The 22,707-nt window shown below is 36.1% G+C and overlaps 3 protein-coding genes across 3 annotated transcripts in view; all 3 read right to left on the bottom strand.

Annotated features, from left to right (window-relative positions):
• Positions 1–10,494: 10,494 nt before the first annotated feature.
• On the bottom strand, positions 10,495–11,292 carry LOC140167520 (toll-like receptor 4). The gene has a single exon (XM_072190826.1). The coding sequence runs from the start codon at positions 11,290–11,292 to the stop codon at positions 10,495–10,497; it is 798 nt and encodes a 265-aa protein (XP_072046927.1).
• A 3,897-nt stretch (positions 11,293–15,189) lies between these two features.
• The window catches only part of LOC140168147 (1-aminocyclopropane-1-carboxylate synthase-like protein 1), a 41,174-nt gene continuing 33,656 nt past the window's right edge, over positions 15,190–22,707 (bottom strand). The window contains exon 13 of the mRNA XM_072191461.1: positions 15,190–15,550. The gene's annotated coding sequence lies outside the window, so the exon portion shown is untranslated. The remainder of the gene's footprint in view (positions 15,551–22,707) is intronic.
• Positions 18,991–21,777, bottom strand: LOC140167521 (toll-like receptor 6). The gene is made up of 2 exons (XM_072190827.1): positions 21,111–21,777; positions 18,991–20,166 (listed from the first exon to the last, which is right to left on the bottom strand). The coding sequence occupies exons 1-2, from the start codon at positions 21,775–21,777 to the stop codon at positions 19,025–19,027; spliced, it is 1,809 nt and encodes a 602-aa protein (XP_072046928.1). The 3' UTR covers positions 18,991–19,024.

A 22,707-nucleotide genomic window follows, 5' to 3' on the forward strand; every position in this document is an offset into this window, starting at 1 on the left:
CACATTGCTTGCAAAAGCATCACAAAAAAGGTCTGGCCATGTAAATATTGTAGAAATATGTCATAATATACCCAATCTGCATGTTCTGGATGTCTCATTTAGGGTTATATATCTTGATAGCTGCACATGTGCAAAACTTGTGTCCTTACATCTTGATGAATCAACACTTTATATAGTGGAAGATAGTGAGGTTTATGTGCCTAATTTACAAAGACTTCATATTGCAAAGCTTCGAATAAACACAGGTATTCACAGTCCCCTTCTTCAAAACATACAACAAGTACTCAAGGTATTTAGATCACAGAATTTGCAAATTCTAGACTTGAATTCCAATGAAATTTCTACAATTGATAGCGAAGATGCCATATTTCTAAGTAATTTGACAACATTAGATTTAAACAACAATCAACTAACAATGCTCAGCAATCTACAATATATGAACAAAATACAAACATTGCTTCTCAGTGGGAACAGAATTAGAAACATCCCAGAGTCATTTCTATTCAAATCAAACCACCCAGATTTTCAAGGTTTGGATTTGAATAATAACCCATTGGAATGTGACTGCAGTATTATGGCATTAAGGAACTGGTTACTGACGGATAAAAAGGTGAATCTTTGTGAATACTCTGCTGATTACAAAAACTATCGCTGCTTTTCACCAATTTCAAAAATAGGACTCAGTGTAACCCAGGTACATTTAGACTGCAAATCAAAACTCTGGATGTATATATCGATAGGTGTGGCATGTTTGCTTGTTGTTGTCATTACAACTATATTGATAGTACGTTATCGCTGGCACATTCAATACATTCGCTTCCTCCTGTTCAACAGACGACCATATCAAAACTACCTTATTAATAATAATGATGATGATGATGTTCTTGGTGATGATGAGGATGAGGATGGTGCACCTCGTTATGATGCTTTTGTGATATACCATGGACAAGATGAAGATTGGGTAGATGGGGAACTTCTAGCTAACATCGAGGAGGGTGAAGAACCATTCCGACTTTGTCTAAAGACCAGAGACATACGTGCAGGCAGACTCATCTTCAATGAATTGTCACTTCATATACAAAGAAGTCGCAAAGTTATAGCGATTCTTTCACCTCATTTTGTTGATGACAATTGGTGTCACTTTGAACTCAACATGGCACATCGCAGGGTTCTGGAAGAGAACCCCAATGTCCTGATCTTTGTTCTCCTGGAAGAACTTCCTCAAAGGAGATTAACTCTGCTGCTTAGGCAATTATTCTGCAGAGTTCTTTGCATTAAATGGCCTGGTGATGGTTATGGACAATACCTATTCTGGCAGCGTCTTAGAGAAGAACTCAAAAGGCCTGTGCCGTTAGATAGACGCATTCAAATATAGCATATGTTTGTAAACCCAATAAATAATACATGTAATTAAAATAGCAATAATATGTACCCTGCTATGTAGATAATATAATAAAGAACTTATGTAAATACAAAATTATACTCCCATATTACTTTAAGATGGGTGACCCAATTGACAGTCTCATCCCCTCTTTACCCCCTTCAAAATGCAGAATTTGGTATCAGCTGAAAGCTCATACTCATTAATATATTAAAATTAGGCGTTCCCAATCGGTAAATTTCAGAAACAATCATAAACAAAATTAGTCTAGACTGTGGTATACTACGTAAGTCTACGTTTGAGACTAATTAGACAGTTTTTTGATGATATCTTCGGAAATACATCGATTTGGAAGTCCTAAATGTCATTATGTTAAAGAGAAAAATAGGATCTTTCATTTGATATCAATATATTACAATGATCATGATGATTATCATTAATAAAAACAATGTAGACTACCAGTATTCACTCGGTCGGACATCCGGGAACATTGTCCCCTTCGTCCCCTTTGCACAAGCGTGTGCATAGCAACCAGCTCGAGAAAGGGGAACATGCGCACACTGGTTTTACAAGGCTATTTCCCCTTCGTGACGTCAGCCCGACCAAGAGAATCATGCTGTAAAATGTCAGTTAGTCACACTTACACAAAACATTTTTTTTGGTCAACCTCGGCATCTTACTTCAAGAACAGATAAATATTCCGATTGTAGTGACACACAAGAGTTCTTCACTGTACTTACTAAATTAGAAAACCTGGACATGCAGTCTTTCTGTACTGATTTTTGCTTTTGCTTGCTCATCTCAATGCATACATTAAACATGACAGGTCCTGAAATTAATCAAATCATTACTGTCAAATGTTTTGAACAAATTCCTTTGAAACACATCAAAGTCTAAAAGTTTTTTTTTTTTATTTAGTCAAGTATGTTTGATTTCCCCTTCAAAGTGAAAAATCATCAAATTTGACATTTTGTACTGTCATCTATTTTGCTAAATGAGTAACAGTGAAAATGTATTTCTGCGCTGGAGACAGAACATTCCTTATTTTGCTTAGATCTTTGGCTTATGGCTAAATGGTCCAAACATTTACTTTAACTATCATTATTGTGTTTAGATTTTTCATTGCATGGTGGAACAGATTTTCATTCATCATTACAGCATGTTTGTGCTCTTGAACGTGTTGAAATGCTTGAATTTATGATTCAGAGGGATTTCTGATTTTCTTTTCTTTATAGTTGCGATATTTCATTTTGAAATATGCTCAAACATATCGTTATGAATTCGACAGACGGCCGAATCCGGATTTGGCAAATTTATTTTACGCATGCATTACTTTTGAATTCGAGAACAAGGGATCAATATTGTACATAATAGAGGGCAGCATATCAATTTTTTAACGGAGATCAGCCGATAACAGCATGATAAGTAATCAAAAGAGGGTGGCATACTAGGGTTAGCTAACAGTGCATCCCAGGACGGTCAACGACCATAACCGTTAAAATATCGATATGCTGCCCTCTTTAGGTAAAGCATTGATCCCTTGTTCTCCAATTCAAAAATAATGCATGTGTAAAATGAATTTACCAAAAGCCGAATCCGGATTCGGCCGTCTGCCGAATTCATAATGTGAAAACCGTTAAAATATCGATATGCTGCCTTCTTTAGGTAAAGCATTGATCCCTTGTTCTCTAATTAAAAAATAATGCATGTGTAAAATGAATTTACCAAAAGCTGAATCCGGATTCGGCCGTCTGCCGAATTCATAATGTGAAAACCGTTAAAATATCGATATGCTGCCTTCTTTAGGTAAAGCATTGATCCCTTGTTCTCTAATTAAAAAATAATGCATGCGTAAAATGAATTTACCAAAAGCCGAATCCCGATTTGGCCGTCTGCCGATTTCATAACGTGAAAAAACAGTGGCAGTTTCAGGTAGGTGGGTTAAAGTGACCGCTTATAGGTTGAATTCCCAGTCTGCCTAATCATGAAGCTCCTGTGGCCAAGTGGTTAAGGCGCTGGTCTCGTAAACCAGAGGTCCTGGGTTCAATTCCTGGGCGGGATCACTTTTCCTATTTCCTCCTTTAATCATTGCTCGATGGTGAAACTGTGAAAATGCAAATAGAATTCATAACAATATAAACAAATCGGTTCTCTTTGAAATGTTAGTAACTAAGGAGCGGTCACAGAATTTACATACGGTTGACAGTTATGATATTTAAGAGGTAATGCTTAGTCAAACACCCCGCAGGTGTACACACACACTCCAAACAAATCATACATAAACAAAATTGTGGTATTTTACAAAATAGATGCAGGCCTTTTTTATTTTCTCACATTTCATTACATTTAATACAATCCATAATAATAAAGCACATTACATTACATTAACATGGCAAGAACTGGTAAGATTTTTGAAAAAGAGTCATCACTCAGGTCCATAACAGAGAAAATATCTTCAGCTTCCCATAATGCATTTCACCCATTTCAATTTTCTGCACTGATTTGCTATCTACTAGCAACCATAGACTCTGAATGGTGCAACATGATATGGGTTGATAGTAACAAAATATTGAACAGAGTACATCCATATCTTGCAAAATATGTATCGACCCATGTTTAACCAGTCTACATGTATTCTAAAAAAAATAAAGTATATTATAACCGGTACAAAATAATGGGAGTGTCATTTCATGAAAAGAGGTGATGTATCATGCAAAGGATTCTGGGAAGGGTAAGATGTCTTGTAGCCTTAATACACAAGCAAGGGCATGAAAAGAGAGGAAAGGTTTTTGAGAAAAAAAGTATTTTACTGATATTTACATACATTATAACTTGATCAGGAAACTACTTTTTAAATATCAAAATTTAACAAAAAAATCTCTCCTTTCCTTTCATGTCCTCCTTTCTCTTGTATATTGTGAATGGGCAGAAATTCACCGGGGGACAAAATTGAATTGCAAAGTCATTCCCACTGGCCCTCAAATCTGTGCAGTCCTGAAATGGATGAAAATGAGCTATTCCAGTTGAAATCCATACACCTCCTATGGAAGACAGACCTTAATCTCCCACACAGGGAGTGTAGATTTCAAATTGAGCCACCTATTCAGGTCACCCCATTTGAAATTCACACTCCCTGTGTGGAAGATTAAGGTCATGTCTTCCATTAGGGGGTGCCCCTTAATCAGGTGTTAATAAATGTTTAAAGGTTCCATGTAAGTGATTCTCTAAATCAGAAATTTAACAATATCATGAAAAAAGTGAATGGGTGTGTTAACATCCAGCAAAATACCCTGCAAGTGATAATAGCATACATAAATTGATTAAGCGCCTCCTCTAAACGGCAAAAATTCACAAATTTTGTGCACTTTGCATACATCTATACAGAAATTTACTTTATGACAAAATTTGGGAGCATGTCAGCTGTTTCTCAAGAAGTAAAAATGTAGGTGACCTCATACAAAATAGAAAGGCAAACTGTAGAAAATATAGGCACTTATTTTTGGTTAAAATATACCTTTTTTTTTTTAACAGGAAAATGCAATATGTCTGAACTAATTTATTTGGTGCAGTTAGTCCTTTGGTTAATCCCTTTCTGATGGCTATGTCTCTTACAAACACACTCCCTCTGGAATCCAAACCACAATTGAATGATCATTGAATACTTTTTTTGTTTTTTGTTTGATTTATACAAGTTGCTGTTTCTTGTGTAATAGCTATCAATATTGGATCATTTTACAAAGAAATAATCATATGAGCATGGTAGTTGTTTAACAGAATATCTATACATTGTATTTAAATTATTATTTACTACAGGGTGTCCCTGAAAGAACTGTATCGCCAGAAACTTATTTGGGTATTTTAATGCCACAACTAAACATAACTAAATAACTGGTGCGGTTGGGGAAAAAATTCAGCTATTATATACTTAATTTTGATAACACTCTCTCATTTTGAAACCTTTCCACTGATTCAAATATCAATCAATGATCTGTATTCGGAGTGCTAATCACTGCGCATCATTAGCGCATGAGGTGTCTATTGTCATTGACAGATATTTGACTATGTGGCATGGGCTGAAAATGAGGTAGTTTCATAAAATTCTTTTATTTCAAAAAGGGAGCCGTAATTGTCAAAATTCAAAAAGTACGGTATGTGATAGCTGATATATTCCATAACTACATCAGTTACTTAGTCAAGTTTGGTTTATGCGTTAAAATACCAACAAAAAAATCAGTTTCTGACTATACAGTTCTTTTAAAGACACCTTATATCATCTACAGTTACCCCATATTTTCCTCTATCCCTGATTAAGTTCATATATTCTTATACTGGTTTTATACTGTCATGCTGCTTGCCGCTGAGCAACGCATGCGCATTGCAGACACCCCGACAGAATCAAGGCTTGTTATTGGCTGACACTTCATGCCGCTAGCCACTGCATCATGAAAGTATGACAGGGGCATTATACTTATACCTTTATTAGTTGGTCCTTTTTCAAGTGAATTGTAGGCATGAAAAATGATTGTAGTCATCAAAATTGCTCAGCAAAAAGCTGGTAATTTATATTGCTAACTACAGGTATATCATGGTCTCACAGTCATCAGTTCAATTCAATCCAGAAGTGGACATCTGAAATACAGACTCTAGTTGGTTCCAGCGGGGAGTGAAAAAGTCCATATACATTGCTGCTCATAACCCGGATCTCAATAAAGACAGGGGCTGCCTACACCTTCCAGCCGTTTACCAACCTGTCATGTGACTCTGACGTCATATCTAAGTCACATGACCAAAATCCCACTCCAGTCAACCACTCTTGAAAAAGTCTCGTCGAATGACGGACAAAAATTTGAGTAAGTCAAATTTTTCTTGGTTAATGTGACCAGTTTAAATTTACCTCAACATACTACATGTATTTCTTATTTTCATTAACAGTTTAACTAAGTTGGAACAAAAGCAATTTACCCCTATCCCTGATTAAGGCTCAGGTAGCAACGTTTGCACAGTATTTTTTCTGGGACATTAGACATATCAAATTGCATTCTGAATACGAGGAATGTCCTTCTGATATCAAATAATTTAGATTTTTTTGAAATTTGCGATATAATACAAATCTTATGGCAAATTATTAAAATTTGATACTTTTTTAATTTTTGATATTCAATAGTCCTTGAAGTAAACTTAATTAATCTAATGATATGTTCTTAAAGCGTATGAAGCTGGGAGGAAAAGCTGACAATCATTTTAAAAAAATTTACCTTTCGTATTGCAGGTACACATTTTTTCCCCAAAAGACAATTTTTGCCATCAAAATTATTTGATATCATCAGGACATCCCTCGTATTCAGAATGCAATTTGATGTCTGATGTGCTCTCATGTCCCAGAAAATATACTATACAAACATTGCTCACTGAGCCCTTAAGCTCATATATTTGTACACTTGCAAGGCGACCTTTATTAGTTGGTCCTTTAAGTGGCTGTAGGCATCAAAAATTGAGATAGTCATCAAATTTACTCAGCAAAAAGCTGATAATTTATAAATTCTCTGTTTTCACCATTTACAAAATGCCTTGTACATCCTCAACTTGCTTGACCTTGGCTTTTCTGTATCTCCCGGCACACCTTAGCTATTCTATCCATACCTGCATATAAAATAGAACAGAAATGGTAACAAAATTATAAAATCACAAGCTAGATGACCCTAGATGATCTATAGATGACCTCTAGACCTTGCCCAATGTAGAAAATTAATTTCACATCACAAAATCTGGTCCCAAGCTAAATGGCTGGTAAAAAACATGTAGTGTTTTCCGTCATTCTAAGAACCATTTTTAGAATTTGATGGGAAAAAAAATTGAAAAGGAGGCTGATGGGCCTATTTTTTGTGATAGCTATACTTTGTGGGTGGGTTTCTTAACATCTAAACAATAAAAAGATTAAAATTGTTACAATTCTGAAATTTTTGGTTCTACACCACCACTGATGATGTCACTACATAGAGGCAATGTGCTGTAAGATTGATAGGGTTTACATAGTTTTGATGCACCACCAGAAAAAGTGAGCTGCTTACCAACCAAAAATTTGTTGGTTATACAATAGAAGATATCATAAACATTAGGCAGAATGATGTTTTGAATGGACCACAGAGTTTTAACCATGGGAAAATGACAAATTCCTCACTTTTTTAGCTTTTTTTAACACATAAAAGAATAGAAACTTGATTATGTGGTGTGGACCCTATTTGATTACACTAAAGCCAGTAGTTTGGCTGTATGCTCGCTGCTGAACCTTGTGCGACTTTTGACCCAAATTTGCGTACACCCTGTAAACAGCTTGGGCCAGGATTTTTCTGACTAAATGTGGTAGTCATAGTTTGTATATTATGTGGTGTTCAGAAACGTTTCCCAAAAAACCCATATCCATGTACACCCATAAAGCACATGTGGGTCAGCAGTTCTTCTGGCCAAGTTTGGTTGAAATCTGCTTAAGTTTGTGGCACAAGTATTGGAGGAATAAAGATTTGTAAATCTTACTTTATTTCCTCCCAAAGATTGGGTAATATATTGGGAAGCAAAATATAACAAGAAAGAAATTTACCAAAACATATGATTGATTTGAATATTTGACAAAAAGCGTGGAACAATATTTGCCTTATCATAGATTGTCTTATGTTAATATCTTTTCTGATAAAACAAATCGTTGTAATTTGATGACAATCAAGATGTCCATTTTTATAAGAAATCATATCAACAAAATGTGGAATCTAATCTACCCAAAATAAAACCAAAACACATTACAAACATAAAGAAGCTCCAAAGTTGAAAAATATTCTTTTTTTGTTCTGTTTCTCAAGCCCATGAGGGTCTTTATTACATTTTACATACAAACAAAAACATGAAGCAAAATAGAATTACACTTTATAAAAGACAAAAGAAGACAAAAATATTCTATATGTTTTCATCCTTTTCCAAACTTAGTCCCATTTATGAAATCTCTGCATTTGTATTAAAATTAAATTCTGTTGTTCTTATTTTTCTACTAATTAAGCATAATAGTTTGTTCATTTTTATTTATTATTGGTAACGCAAAATGTTATCTCAAAATTTACGTGGGGTACTCGACAACTCTTCCTATACATTTGTACAGGAGGCAACCGTTGTTCATCTGTGATGAATCCACACTTTATCCACACCGGATCTGATTGGGGGGGGGGGGGCACAAGCCATTTTTTGGCCATTTTCTAAATTTTGCAATCAATTGGGGCCCCGTGCCCTATGACGCTTCGCCACTGTGCGTATACATGTTGAATTCAGTATTTTGGAGGTAGCAGCTCAACATTGCCGTGTTATTCTGTAGTTTAATTGCTGATATCAACAGAGAAATCATCAATCTTCTTGTAAGGTTGAGTGGCAATGACTTACTAACATTTCTCATAAAATAATAATGTGAATAAGATGATCTTTAGCTTATTTTCATTGTTGAAAGATATTCAATCATGTTTCACGGGTTTTCATCACCATTTAACAACTCGCGTCTGGCGCGACTGCATGGTTTACTGGCACGTACACAACATGGACACTTCGTTGTTAAATGGTAATGAACAAGGGTGAAACATGATTGAATCCCTAAGTGATCACTTCATGCGTTCACACCAACTGTGTGACAATTAATGTGAAACATGATTGAATCCCTAAGTGATCACTTCATGCGTTCACACCAACTGCGTGACAATTAATGTGAATGCTTATTTTGCCAGTATGACTTTTGTCACAGTTGAGTGGCAGGAATATGTGTGCATTACTCAGGCAGTGTTTATTCGCTATCAAAGTGATGTAATAATTGGATTAACTACCATAGCAATAGGGTAAAACAATTTTTGAATATATTTCTCTGCACTACAAGCAGGTTGCACTCATCACCTGTGTATGTCAACAATCATAGATTGAATACAATACCGCTCTTTTTAAAGATATTAATCTTACAAGTGCAAGTGATCAGCATGATATGAATATTCAATAGAATTACGATCCAGGTCTTTATCCCTGCTCTTTGCACGATATATTCAAAAATTGTTTTAACCTATTGCTATGGTTGTTAATCCGATACTTCGACAGTGAATTCAATTACCATTCTTAATATAGTATATCAGATTAATTAGCCCAATTGAGCCTCTATTCATGCAGAACAATTAGTTTCTTATTAAATGTGTAGCACCATTATTTCATATTTGCATGGAATTCATTATTAAATCATAGGTCTACTTCATTCATATGTGGCACAATTAGACCATAGTCGCCAATAATGAAATTGAGGTATGTAGACAAAAATATGGAGCAAAAACAATTAAAAAACATAACAAATTGGACATATCTATTCCAACATCAGTAAGCTTAAGTATTGAGCAATTCTGAATCAGATTGTGTCACATAAGAATCAAAGGTTTAGGACCAGAAGGCTCTATCTGCAATAGTTGCCTCATAGACATTTGGATAATTTCTGCATTCTATACTGTACACGGAGCACGGTGGCGAGCGGAACAGGCTCCGACTCATAATCGGAAGGTTGCTGGTTCGAGCCCCAGCAACGCCATCGTGTTGCGCCCCCGAGTAAGGCACTTATCTCAATTACTCCTCTCCACCCAGGTGTATAAATGGATACCAGCATTCTTAAATGCTGGGAAGGTAACAGACTCGCTGTGGAGGTGGTGTAGCGATTCCCCTATAGCAACATTACATGGAAGAATCTGGCCCAATCGCCAATGAAAGAGAGATGGGCACTCCGATCACTGTTTATACATGATCATTTCCTTTACCTTACCTTATATTGTACACATCTTAAAGTATAACCCCTGGCAGCTATTACTGATAGGGCTTTCTTGCGCTAAATTCCCAATGTATACTTTATCTTCTACATACATAATATTTTATGCTAAAAATACATAATGAGCAATAGCTGCTAGGTGCCATATTTTTAGATTGTGTACAGTATAGAATACAGAAATGGTCAAATGTCTATAGGGCAGCTATTGCACATAGGACCTTCTGGCAACAATCCCTCGATATTATCTTTAATTATAGGTAGTACTTGTTGGGTTTGTCATGAATATGTCTTTATACTATCTTTGAAAGCGTCTATCTAATGGCACAGGCCTTTTGAGTTCTTCCCTAAGACGCTGCCAGAATAGGTATTGTCCGTACCCATCGCCAGGCCATCTGAAGCACTGGACTCTGCAGAATAATTGTCTAAGTAGCAGAGTTAATCTCCTTTGAGGGAGTTCTTCCAGGAGAACAAGGATCAGGACATTAGGGTTCTCTTCCAGAACCCTGCGATGTGCCATGTTGAGTTCAAAGTGACACCAATTGTCATCAACAAAATGAGGCGAAAGAATCGCTATAACTTTGCGACTTCTTTGTATATGAAGTGACAATTCATTGAAGATAGGTCTGCCTGCACGTATGTCTCTGGTCTTTAGACAAAGCCTGAATGGTTCTTCGCCTTCCTCGATGTTAGCAAGAAGTTCCCCATCTACCCAATCTTCATCTTGTCCATGGTATATCACATAAGCATCATATCGAGGAACACCATCTTCATCATCATTATCAATGATATCATCATTCTCATTAACAAGGTAGTTTTGATATGGTCGTCTGTTGAACAGGATGAAGCGAATGTATTGTATATGCCAGAGATAACGTACTATCAATATAGTTGCGATGATGACAACAAGCAAACATGCTACACCTATCGTAATGTACATCCACAATTTTGATTTGCAGTCCAAATGTATCTCGGTTACACTGAGTCCATGTTTTGAAACTGGTGAAAAGCAGCGATAGTTGTATACATTGTCATCAGCAGAGTAAACATAAAAATACACTTTCTTATCTGTTAGTAACCAGTTCCTTAATGCCATAACACTGCAATCACATTCCAGTAGATTATTGTTTAAATCCAAACTTTGAAGTTCCGGGTGGTTTGATTTGAACAGAAATGACTCTGGGACGTTTCTAATTTTGTTCCCACCGAGACGCAACGTTTGTATTTTGTTCATATATTGTAGATTGCTGAGCATTGTCAGTTGATTGTTGCTTAAATCCAAATATGTCAAATTACTCAAAAATATGGCATCTTCTCTGTCAACTGTAGATATTTCATTGGAATTCAAGTCAAGAATTTGCAAATTCTGTGATCTAAATACCTTGAGTACTTGTTTTATACTTTGAAGAAGGTGACTGTGAAACCCTGCGTGTATCCGAAGCTTTGCCATATGGAGTTGTTGTAAATTGGGCACATAAACCTCACTATCTTCCACACCAGCAAGTGTAGATTCCTCAAGATGTAAGGACTCAAGATTTGCACATGTACAGCTACCAAGAAATATATGCCTAACTGAGGCATCCAGGACATGCACATTGGGTATATTATGACAGATTTCTACAAGACGTACATATCCATCTTCTGGAGATGCTTTTACAAGTAGTGTCTTTAAAACTGGGCCACAGGGAGAGCTGCATGACAATTGACCAATACTGTTATCTGATCAATCTAACTTTTCCAGCGATGCTATCGAACAAATCTGATCATGAGTAATAGTATCCTGTATATTATTGTAAGCCAGGTCCAAAACCTTCAGAGAATTGTATGTGCTGAATATATCCAGCGAATTTGATGTGAACACATTAAAATTCAAATAGTTTAAATGTAATTCTTGCAAGTTTTCGAAACCGTTGAAGGCATTTATCGAGAAATGTTTGATAACTGTTTGAGTACTATATTAGCCTGTTATTCTTAGTATTTGAAGACTAGGAACCCATGCGAAAGGTGACCCTTTAATCCAGAATTTGCCACCGATGATTTCAAGCACAGTTAAGGTTGCATTCCATTTTGCCACAAATTCAAATGTTGTTGAGTTTAAGATGACAGTATTCGATAATGCCAAATCTATAGATAAGTTTTGGAGTGGTGAATTCAACAAGTTTAATCCCTGTATGACTGCGTTGCTATCATCTGCATAGGATGTATGAAGAGAAAGGCTTGTGAGGTAATGCAGGTACTTAAATAAAGAGTAGAGTACATTTGTATTATAGATGTCAATGTGTTTCAAAGGAATTTCTGCAAAGCATTTATCAGTAATGTTTTGCTCAATATCAACACCCGTTATAACCAATGTCTGCATTGAGTTAAGTGAGCAAAAATCGGTACAGATTTCAAAGGCAAAGATTTCCAAATTATCTAAGTTAGTAAGTCCAGCGAAGAACTGCTTAGTGTCAACACAATCGGAGTCTGCATCTATTTCATATGTAAGACTCTGCAGAGATGAGAGACCAATAAATGGTGTGTTGGTTACATTGGTGAGGCTACCAAAATCAATGTAAAGAGCTTTCAGGCTTGTCAATGCGGCAAATGATGTAGTGGATAGACTGATGATCAAGTTGAACCTAAGATCAAGTGTGTGTAATGATACAAGACCTATAAGTGCGATCCCCGACAAATGTTCTATATTATTGGATGACAGATCAAGTATTAACAGTCGGTTTAATCCAATGAAGCTATTATCGTAGAGAGACAAGATGTTGTTTGAAGACAAGTCCAGATCAAGCAAGTTGTGAAGTCCATTGAATGCTTCATCGGGAATGACATTAAGCTGGTTTCTTTTACAAGTAAGAGCTGTGAGTGAAGCATTATTTGGTATTGGTGGTATGCACACTAGGTTTCTTGCGCGACAATCCAACTTTGTAAGGTTGTAGATTTTACAAGCAATACTTCCTGATGGGTAACACGGTGACTGATTAGTTGCTGTAGTCAGCATTACATGTAGTGTGTGACACAAAGCAATGATGCTGATGTATTGGAGTAGAATCGCAGACATGGTGAAACCGTGAAAGTGATAACACTCAATGGCAAATGTGGCAAGACTCCAAAAATCGTATCGTAGAACAAGCAAGATATCTTTTACAATGTATAGAATTGTTTAACGTTCAGGATGATTTAAACAGGTTGACACTCCCGAAGTTATAGTACTGATACATCAGAAAACACACAGGAAAGTAACCTGTTGTCAAATCAAATTGAAATGGTTTGATTTTTTATGTTTTACTTCCTCCTGGACAAATGTATGCAGGGTTTTCCCCACAATAAAATGATAAATATTTTTGAAACTTATGTGAGAAATGTGACCTCTTAGTAACAAAAGAATGTCCTTGATCTGGTCAGTCATGTATAGTCTTTTTGTCTGCCTTGCATTGGTGACTAAGTCATATGTCGCAAAAAGTTATCTGCCTCACACTATCTGCCTCACACTATCTGCCTCACACTATCTCACACTATCCTTCTTGTATTTACTACAGGGTGTCCCTGAAAGAACTGTATCGCCAGAAACTTATTTGGGTATTTTAATGCCACAACTAAACATAACTAAATAACTGGTGCGGTTGGGGAAAAAATTCAGCTATTATATACTTAATTTTGATAACACTCTCTCATTTTGAAACCTTTCCACTGATTCAAATATCAATCAATGATCTGTATTCGGAGTGCTAATCACTGCGCATCATTAGCGCATGAGGTGTCTATTGTCATTGACAGATATTTGACTATGTGGAATGGGCTGAAAATGAGGTAGTTTCATAAAATTCTTTTATTTCAAAAAGGGAGCCGTAATTGTCAAAATTCAAAAAGTACGGTATGTGATAGCTGATATATTCCATAACTACATCAGTTACTTAGTCAAGTTTGGTTTATGCGTTAAAATACCAACAAAAAAATCAGTTTCTGACTATACAGTTCTTTTAGGGACACCTTGTATCATCTACAGTTACCCCCATATTTTCCTCTATCCCTGATTAAGTTCATATATTCTTATACTGGTTTTATACTGTCATGCTGCTTGCCGCTGAGCAACGCATGCGCATTGCAGACACCCCGACAGAATCAAGGCTTGTTATTGGCTGACATTTCATGCAGCTAGCAACTGCATCATGAAAGTATGACAGGGGCATTATACTTATACCTTTATTAGTTGGTCCTTTTCAAGTGAATTGTAGGCATGAAAATGATTGTAGTCATCAAAATTGCTCAGCAAAAAGCTGGTAATTTATATTGCTAACTACAGGTATATCATGGTCTCACAGTCATCAGTTCAATTCAATCCAGAAGTGGACATCTGAAATACAGACTCTAGTTGGTTCCAGCGGGGAGTGAAAAAGTCCATATACATTGCTGCTCATAACCCGGATCTCAATAAAGACAGGGGCTGCCTACACCTTCCAGCCGTTTACCAACCTGTCATGTGACTCTGACGTCATATCTAAGTCACATGACCAAAATCCCACTCCAGTCAACCACTCTTGAAAAAGTCTCGTCGAATGACGGACAAAAATTTGAGTAAGTCAAATTTTTCTTAGTTGTGTGACCAGTTTAAATTTACCTCAACATACTACATGTATTTCTTATTTTCATTAACAGTTTAACTAAGTTGGAACAAAAGCAATTTACCCCTATCCCTGATTAAGGCTCAGGTAGCAACGTTTGCACAGTATTTTTCTGGGACATTAGACATATCAAATTGCATTCTGAATACGAGGAATGTCCTTGTTATATCAAATAATTTAGATTTTTTTGAAATTTGCGATATAATACAAATCTTATGGCAAATTATTAAAATTTGATACTTTTTTAATTTTTGATATTCAATAGTCCTTGAAGTAAACTTAATTAATCTAATGATATGTTCTTAAAGCGTATGAAGCTGGGAGGAAAAGCTGACAATCATTTTAAAAAAATTTACCTTTCGTATTGCAGGTACACATTTTTTCCCCAAAAGACAATTTTTGCCATCAAAATTATTTGATATCATCAGGACATCCCTCGTATTCAGAATGCAATTTGATGTCTGATGTGCTCTCATGTCCCAGAAAATATACTATACAAACATTGCTCACTGAGCCCTTAAGCTCATATATTTGTACACTTGCAAGACGACCTTTATTAGTTGGTCCTTTAAGTGGCTGTAGGCATCAAAAATTGAGATAGTCATCAAATTTACTCAGCAAAAAGCTGATAATTTATAAATTCTCTGTTTTCACCATTTACAAAATGCCTTGTACATCCTCAACTTGCTTGACCTTGGCTTTTCTGTATCTCCCGGCACACCTTAGCTATTCTATCCATACCTGCATATAAAATAGAACAGAAATGGTAACAAAATTATAAAATCACAAGCTAGATGACCCTAGATGATCTATAGATGACCTCTAGACCTTGCCCAATGTAGAAAATTAATTTCACATCACAAAATCTGGTCCCAAGCTAAATGGCTAGTAAAAAACATGTAGTGTTTTCCGTCATTCTAAGAACCATTTTAGAATTTGATGGGAAAAAAATTGAAAAGGAGGCTGATGGGCCTATTTTTTTGTGATAGCTATACTTTGTGGGTGGGTTTCTTAACATCTAAACAATAAAAAGATTAAAATTGTTACAATTCTGAAATTTTTGGTTCTACACCACCACTGATGATGTCACTACATAGAGGCAATGTGCTGTAAGATTGATAGGGTTTACATAGTTTTTGATGCACCACCAGAAAAAGTGAGCTGCTTACCAACCAAAAATTTGTTGGTTATACAATAGAAGATATCATAAACATTAGGCAGAATGATGTTTTGAATGGACCACAGAGTTTTAACCATGGGAAAATGACAAATTCCTCACTTTTTTAGCTTTTTTTAACACATAAAAGAATAGAAACTTGATTATGTGGTGTGGACCCTATTTGATTACACTAAAGCCAGTAGTTTGGCTGTATGCTCGCTGCTGAACCTTGTGCGACTTTTGACCCAAATTTGCGTACACCCTGTAAACAGCTTGGGCCAGGATTTTTCTGACTAAATGTGGTAGTCATAGTTTGTATATTATGTGGTGTTCAGAAACGTTTCCCAAAAAACCCATATCCATGTACACCCATAAAGCACATGTGGGTCAGCAGTTCTTCTGGCCAAGTTTGGTTGAAATCTGCTTAAGTTTGTGGCACAAGTATTGGAGGAATAAAGATTTGTAAATCTTACTTTATTTCCTCCCAAAGATTGGGTAATATATTGGGAAGCAAAATATAACAAGAAAGAAATTTACCAAAACATATGATTGATTTGAATATTTGACAAAAAGCGTGGAACAATATTTGCCTTATCATAGATTGTCTTATGTTAATATCTTTTCTGATAAAACAAATCGTTGTAATTTGATGACAATCAAGATGTCCATTTTTATAAGAAATCATATCAACAAAATGTGGAATCTAATCTACCCAAAATAAAACCAAAACACATTACAAACATAAAGAAGCTCCAAAGTTGAAAAATATTCTTTTTTTGTTCTGTTTCTCAAGCCCATGAGGGTCTTTATTACATTTTACATACAAACAAAAACATGAAGCAAAATAGAATTACACTTTATAAAAGACAAAAGAAGACAAAAATATTCTATATGTTTTCATCCTTTTCCAAACTTAGTCCCATTTATGAAATCTCTGCATTTGTATTAAAATTAAATTCTGTTGTTCTTATTTTTCTACTAATTAAGCATAATAGTTTGTTCATTTTTATTTATTATTGGTAACGCAAAATGTTATCTCAAAATTTACGTGGGGTACTCGACAACTCTTCCTATACATTTGTACAGGAGGCAACCGTTGTTCATCTGTGATGAATCCACACTTTATCCACACCGGATCTGATTGGGGGGGGGGGGCACAAGCCATTTTTTGGCCATTTTCTAAATTTTGCAATCAATTGGGGGCCCCCCGTGCCCTATGACGCTACGCCACTGTGCGTATACATGTTGAATTCAGTATTTTGGAGGTAGCAGCTCAACATTGCCGTGTTATTCTGTAGTTTAATTGCTGATATCAACAGAGAAATCATCAATCTTCTTGTAAGGTTGAGTGGCAATGACTTACTAACATTTCTCATAAAATAATAATGTGAATAAGATGATCTTTAGCTTATTTTCATTGTTGAAAGATATTCAATCATGTTTCACCGGGTTTTCATCACCATTTAACAACTCGCGTCTGGCGCGACTGCATGGTTTACTGGCACGTACACAACATGGACACTTCGTTGTTAAATGGTAATGAACAAGGTGAAACATGATTGAATCTAAGTGATCACTTCATGCGTTCACACCAACTGTGTGACAATTAATGTGAAACATGATTGAATCCTAAGTGATCACTTCATGCGTTCACACCAACTGCGTGACAATTAATGTGAATGCTTATTTTGCCAGTATGACTTTTGTCACAGTTGAGTGGCAGGAATATGTGTGCATTACTCAGGCAGTGTTTATTCGCTATCAAAGTGATGTAATAATTGGATTAACTACCATAGCAATAGGGTAAAACAATTTTTGAATATATTGCGCTGCACTACAAGCAGGTTGCACTCATCACCTGTGTATGTCAACAATCATAGATTGAATACAATACCGCTCTTTTTAAAGATATTAATCTTACAAGTGCAAGTGATCAGCATGATATGAATATTCAATAGAATTACGATCCAGGTCTTTATCCCTGCTCTTTGCACGATATATTCAAAAATTGTTTTAACCTATTGCTATGGTTGTTAATCCGATACTTCGACAGTGAATTCAATTACCATTCTTAATATAGTATATCAGATTAATTAGCCCAATTGAGCCTCTATTCATGCAGAACAATTAGTTTCTTATTAAATGTGTAGCACCATTATTTCATATTTGCATGGAATTCATTATTAAATCATAGGTCTACTTCATTCATATGTGGCACAATTAGACCATAGTCGCCAATAATGAAATTGAGGTATGTAGACAAAAATATGGAGCAAAAACAATTAAAAAACATAACAAATTGGACATATCTATTCCAACATCAGTAAGCTTAAGTATTGAGCAATTCTGAATCAGATTGTGTCACATAAGAATCAAAGGTTTAGGACCAGAAGGCTCTATCTGCAATAGTTGCCTCATAGACATTTGGATAATTTCTGCATTCTATACTGTACACGGGAGCACGGTGGCCGAGCGGAACAGGCTCCGACTCATAATCGGAAGGTTGCTGGTTCGAGCCCCAGCAACGCCATCGTGTTGCGCCCCCGAGTAAGGCACTTATCTCAATTACTCCTCTCCACCCAGGTGTATAAATGGATACCAGCATTCTTAAATGCTGGGAAGGTAACAGACTAGCTGTGGAGGTGGTGTAGCGATTCCCCTATAGCAACATTACATGGAAGAATCTGGCCCAATCGCCAATGAAAGAGAGATGGGCACTCCGATCACTGTTTATACATGATCATTTCCTTTACCTTACCTTATATTGTACACATCTTAAAGTATAACCCCTGGCAGCTATTACTGATAGGGCTTTCTTGCGCTAAATTCCCAATGTATACTTTATCTTCTACATACATAATATTTTATGCTAAAAATACATAATGAGCAATAGCTGCTAGGTGCCATATTTTTAGATTGTGTACAGTATAGAATACAGAAATGGTCAAATGTCTATAGGGCAGCTATTGCACATAGGACCTTCTGGCAACAATCCCTCGATATTATCTTTAATTATAGGTAGTACTTGTTGGGTTTGTCATGAATATGTCTTTATACTATCTTTGAAAGCGTCTATCTAATGGCACAGGCCTTTTGAGTTCTTCCCTAAGACGCTGCCAGAATAGGTATTGTCCGTACCCATCGCCAGGCCATCTGAAGCACTGGACTCTGCAGAATAATTGTCTAAGTAGCAGAGTTAATCTCCTTTGAGGGAGTTCTTCCAGGAGAACAAGGATCAGGACATTAGGGTTCTCTTCCAGAACCCTGCGATGTGCCATGTTGAGTTCAAAGTGACACCAATTGTCATCAACAAAATGAGGCGAAAGAATCGCTATAACTTTGCGACTTCTTTGTATATGAAGTGACAATTCATTGAAGATAGGTCTGCCTGCACGTATGTCTCTGGTCTTTAGACAAAGCCTGAATGGTTCTTCGCCTTCCTCGATGTTAGCAAGAAGTTCCCCATCTACCCAATCTTCATCTTGTCCATGGTATATCACATAAGCATCATATCGAGGAACACCATCTTCATCATCATTATCAATGATATCATCATTCTCATTAACAAGGTAGTTTTGATATGGTCGTCTGTTGAACAGGATGAAGCGAATGTATTGTATATGCCAGAGATAACGTACTATCAATATAGTTGCGATGATGACAACAAGCAAACATGCTACACCTATCGTAATGTACATCCACAATTTTGATTTGCAGTCCAAATGTATCTCGGTTACACTGAGTCCATGTTTTGAAACTGGTGAAAAGCAGCGATAGTTGTATACATTGTCATCAGCAGAGTAACCATAAAGATACACTTTTTTATCTGTTAGTAACCAGTTCCTTAATGCCATAACACTGCAATCACATTCCAGTAGATTATTGTTTAAATCCAAACTTTGAAGTTCCGGGTGGTTTGATTTGAACAGAAATGACTCTGGGACGTTTCTAATTTTGTTCCCACCGAGACGCAACGTTTGTATTTTGTTCATATATTGTAGATTGCTGAGCATTGTCAGTTGATTGTTGCTTAAATCCAAATATGTCAAATTACTCAAAAATATGGCATCTTCTCTGTCAACTGTAGATATTTCATTGGAATTCAAGTCAAGAATTTGCAAATTCTGTGATCTAAATACCTTGAGTACTTGTTTTATACTTTGAAGAAGGTGACTGTGAAACCCTCGTGTATCCGAAGCTTTGCCATATGGAGTTGTTGTAAATTGGGCACATAAACCTCACTATCTTCCACACCAGCAAGTGTAGATTCCTCAAGATGTAAGGACTCAAGATTTGCACATGTACAGCTACCAAGAAATATATGCCTAACTGAGGCATCCAGGACATGCACATTGGGTATATTATGACAGATTTCTACAAGACGTACATATCCATCTTCTGGAGATGCTTTTTACAAGTAGTGTCTTTAAAACTGGGCCACAGGGAGAGCTGCATGACAATTGACCAATACTGTTATCTGATCAATCTAACTTTTCCAGCGATGCTATCGAACAAATCTGATCATGAGTAATAGTATCCTGTATATTATTGTAAGCCAGGTCCAAAACCTTCAGAGAATTGTATGTGCTGAATATATCCAGCGAATTTGATGTGAACACATTAAAATTCAAATAGTTTAAATGTAATTCTTGCAAGTTTTCGAAACCGTTGAAGGCATTTATCGAGAAATGTTTGATAACTGTTTGAGTACTATATTCGCCTGTTATTCTTAGTATTTGAAGACTAGGAACCCATGCGAAAGGTGACCCTTTAATCCAGAATTTGCCACCGATGATTTCAAGCACAGTTAAGGTTGCATTCCATTTTGCCACAAATTCAAATGTTGTTGAGTTTAAGATGACAGTATTCGATAATGCCAAATCTATAGATAAGTTTTGGAGTGGTGAATTCAACAAGTTTAATCCCTGTATGATCATGCTGCTATCATCTGCATAGGATGTATGAAGAGAAAGGCTTGTGAGGTAATGCAGGTACTTAAATAAAGAGTAGAGTACATTTGTATTATAGATGTCAATGTGTTTCAAAGGAATTTCTGCAAAGCATTTATCAGTAATGTTTTGCTCAATATCAACACCGTTATAACCAATGTCTGCATTGAGTTAAGTGAGCAAAAATCGGTACAGATTTCAAAGGCAAAGATTTCCAAATTATCTAAGTTAGTAAGTCCAGCGAAGAACTGCTTAGTGTCAACACAATCGGAGTCTGCATCTATTTCATATGTAAGACTCTGCAGAGATGAGAGACCAATAAATGGTGTGTTGGTTACATTGGTGAGGCTACCAAAATCAATGTAAAGAGCTTTCAGGCTTGTCAATGCGGCAAATGATGTAGTGGATAGACTGATGATCAAGTTGAACCTAAGATCAAGTGTGTGTAATGATACAAGACCTATAAATGCGATCCCCGACAAATGTTCTATATTATTGGATGACAGATCAAGTATTAACAGTCGGTTTAATCCAATGAAGCTATTATCGTAGAGAGACGAGATGTTGTTTGAAGACAAGTCCAGATCAAGCAAGTTGTGAAGTCCATTGAATGCTTCATCGGGAATGACATTAAGCTGGTTTCTTTTACAAGTAAGAGCTGTGAGTGAAGCATTATTTGGTATTGGTGGTATGCACACTAGGTTTCTTGCGCGACAATCCAACTTTGTAAGGTTGTAGATTTTACAAGCAATACTTCCTGATGGGTAACACGGTGACTGATTAGTTGCTGTAGTCAGCATTACATGTAGTGTGTGACACAAAGCAATGATGCTGATGTATTGGAGTAGAATCGCAGACATGGTGAAACCGTGAAAGTGATAACACTCAATGGCAAATGTGGCAAGACTCCAAAAATCGTATCGTAGAACAAGCAAGATATCTTTTACAATGTATAGAATTGTTTAACGTTCAGGATGATTTAAACAGGTTGACACTCCCGAAGTTATAGTACTGATACATCAGAAAACACACAGGAAAGTAACCTGTTGTCAAATCAAATTGAAATGGTTTGATTTTTTATGTTTTACTTCCTCCTGGACAAATGTATGCAGGGTTTTCCCCACAATAAAATGATAAATATTTTTGAAACTTATGTGAGAAATGTGACCTCTTAGTAACAAAAGAATGTCCTTGATCTGGTCAGTCATGTATAGTCTTTTTGTCTGCCTTGCATTGGTGACTAAGTCATATGTCGCAAAAAGTTATCTGCCTTGCATTGGTGACAAAGTCATGTAACGAAAAAATATCATTTGCATTTTCGACTTTAAACATTTTGTTGATCTAATATTGTCAACAACAAAAAAGTCCATAAATTAAATTTGTATTCTCAAAATAGAATTGTTCCACTCTTTTTGCCAACAATTTAAAATCAATGTTTCTGATGTTTAATTTTTATTCCGTGTTTATATTTTCTGTTATAAGTAATCCACAATCCATTTGGGGCATCTGAAAATCTATAGGCCCTAAATCCAGCATTATGGACCCAAACTCAATTGTAACTTAAGAAGGCTATCATTTTCTTCGAAAGGGGGGGTCCCAAATATACTGGGGGGTCATAAAAGAAAAATAGGGAATCATAAAATTTTTGATGACCAAAATGTAGAGAGTCACAAGATGACCACAGCTGATAGTGTGTTTATTTTGTTCAAAAAGACTGACTTCAATACAGTTTTAGCCTGTTTAGGGGGTAAGGTGTATCGGTGGTAGGGGGTCATAAATATTTTGTTGCC

This window comes from Amphiura filiformis, chromosome 13 (genome assembly GCF_039555335.1).
Source record: "Amphiura filiformis chromosome 13, Afil_fr2py, whole genome shotgun sequence".
In the NCBI taxonomy this organism is placed as follows: Eukaryota; Metazoa; Echinodermata; class Ophiuroidea; order Amphilepidida; family Amphiuridae; genus Amphiura; species Amphiura filiformis.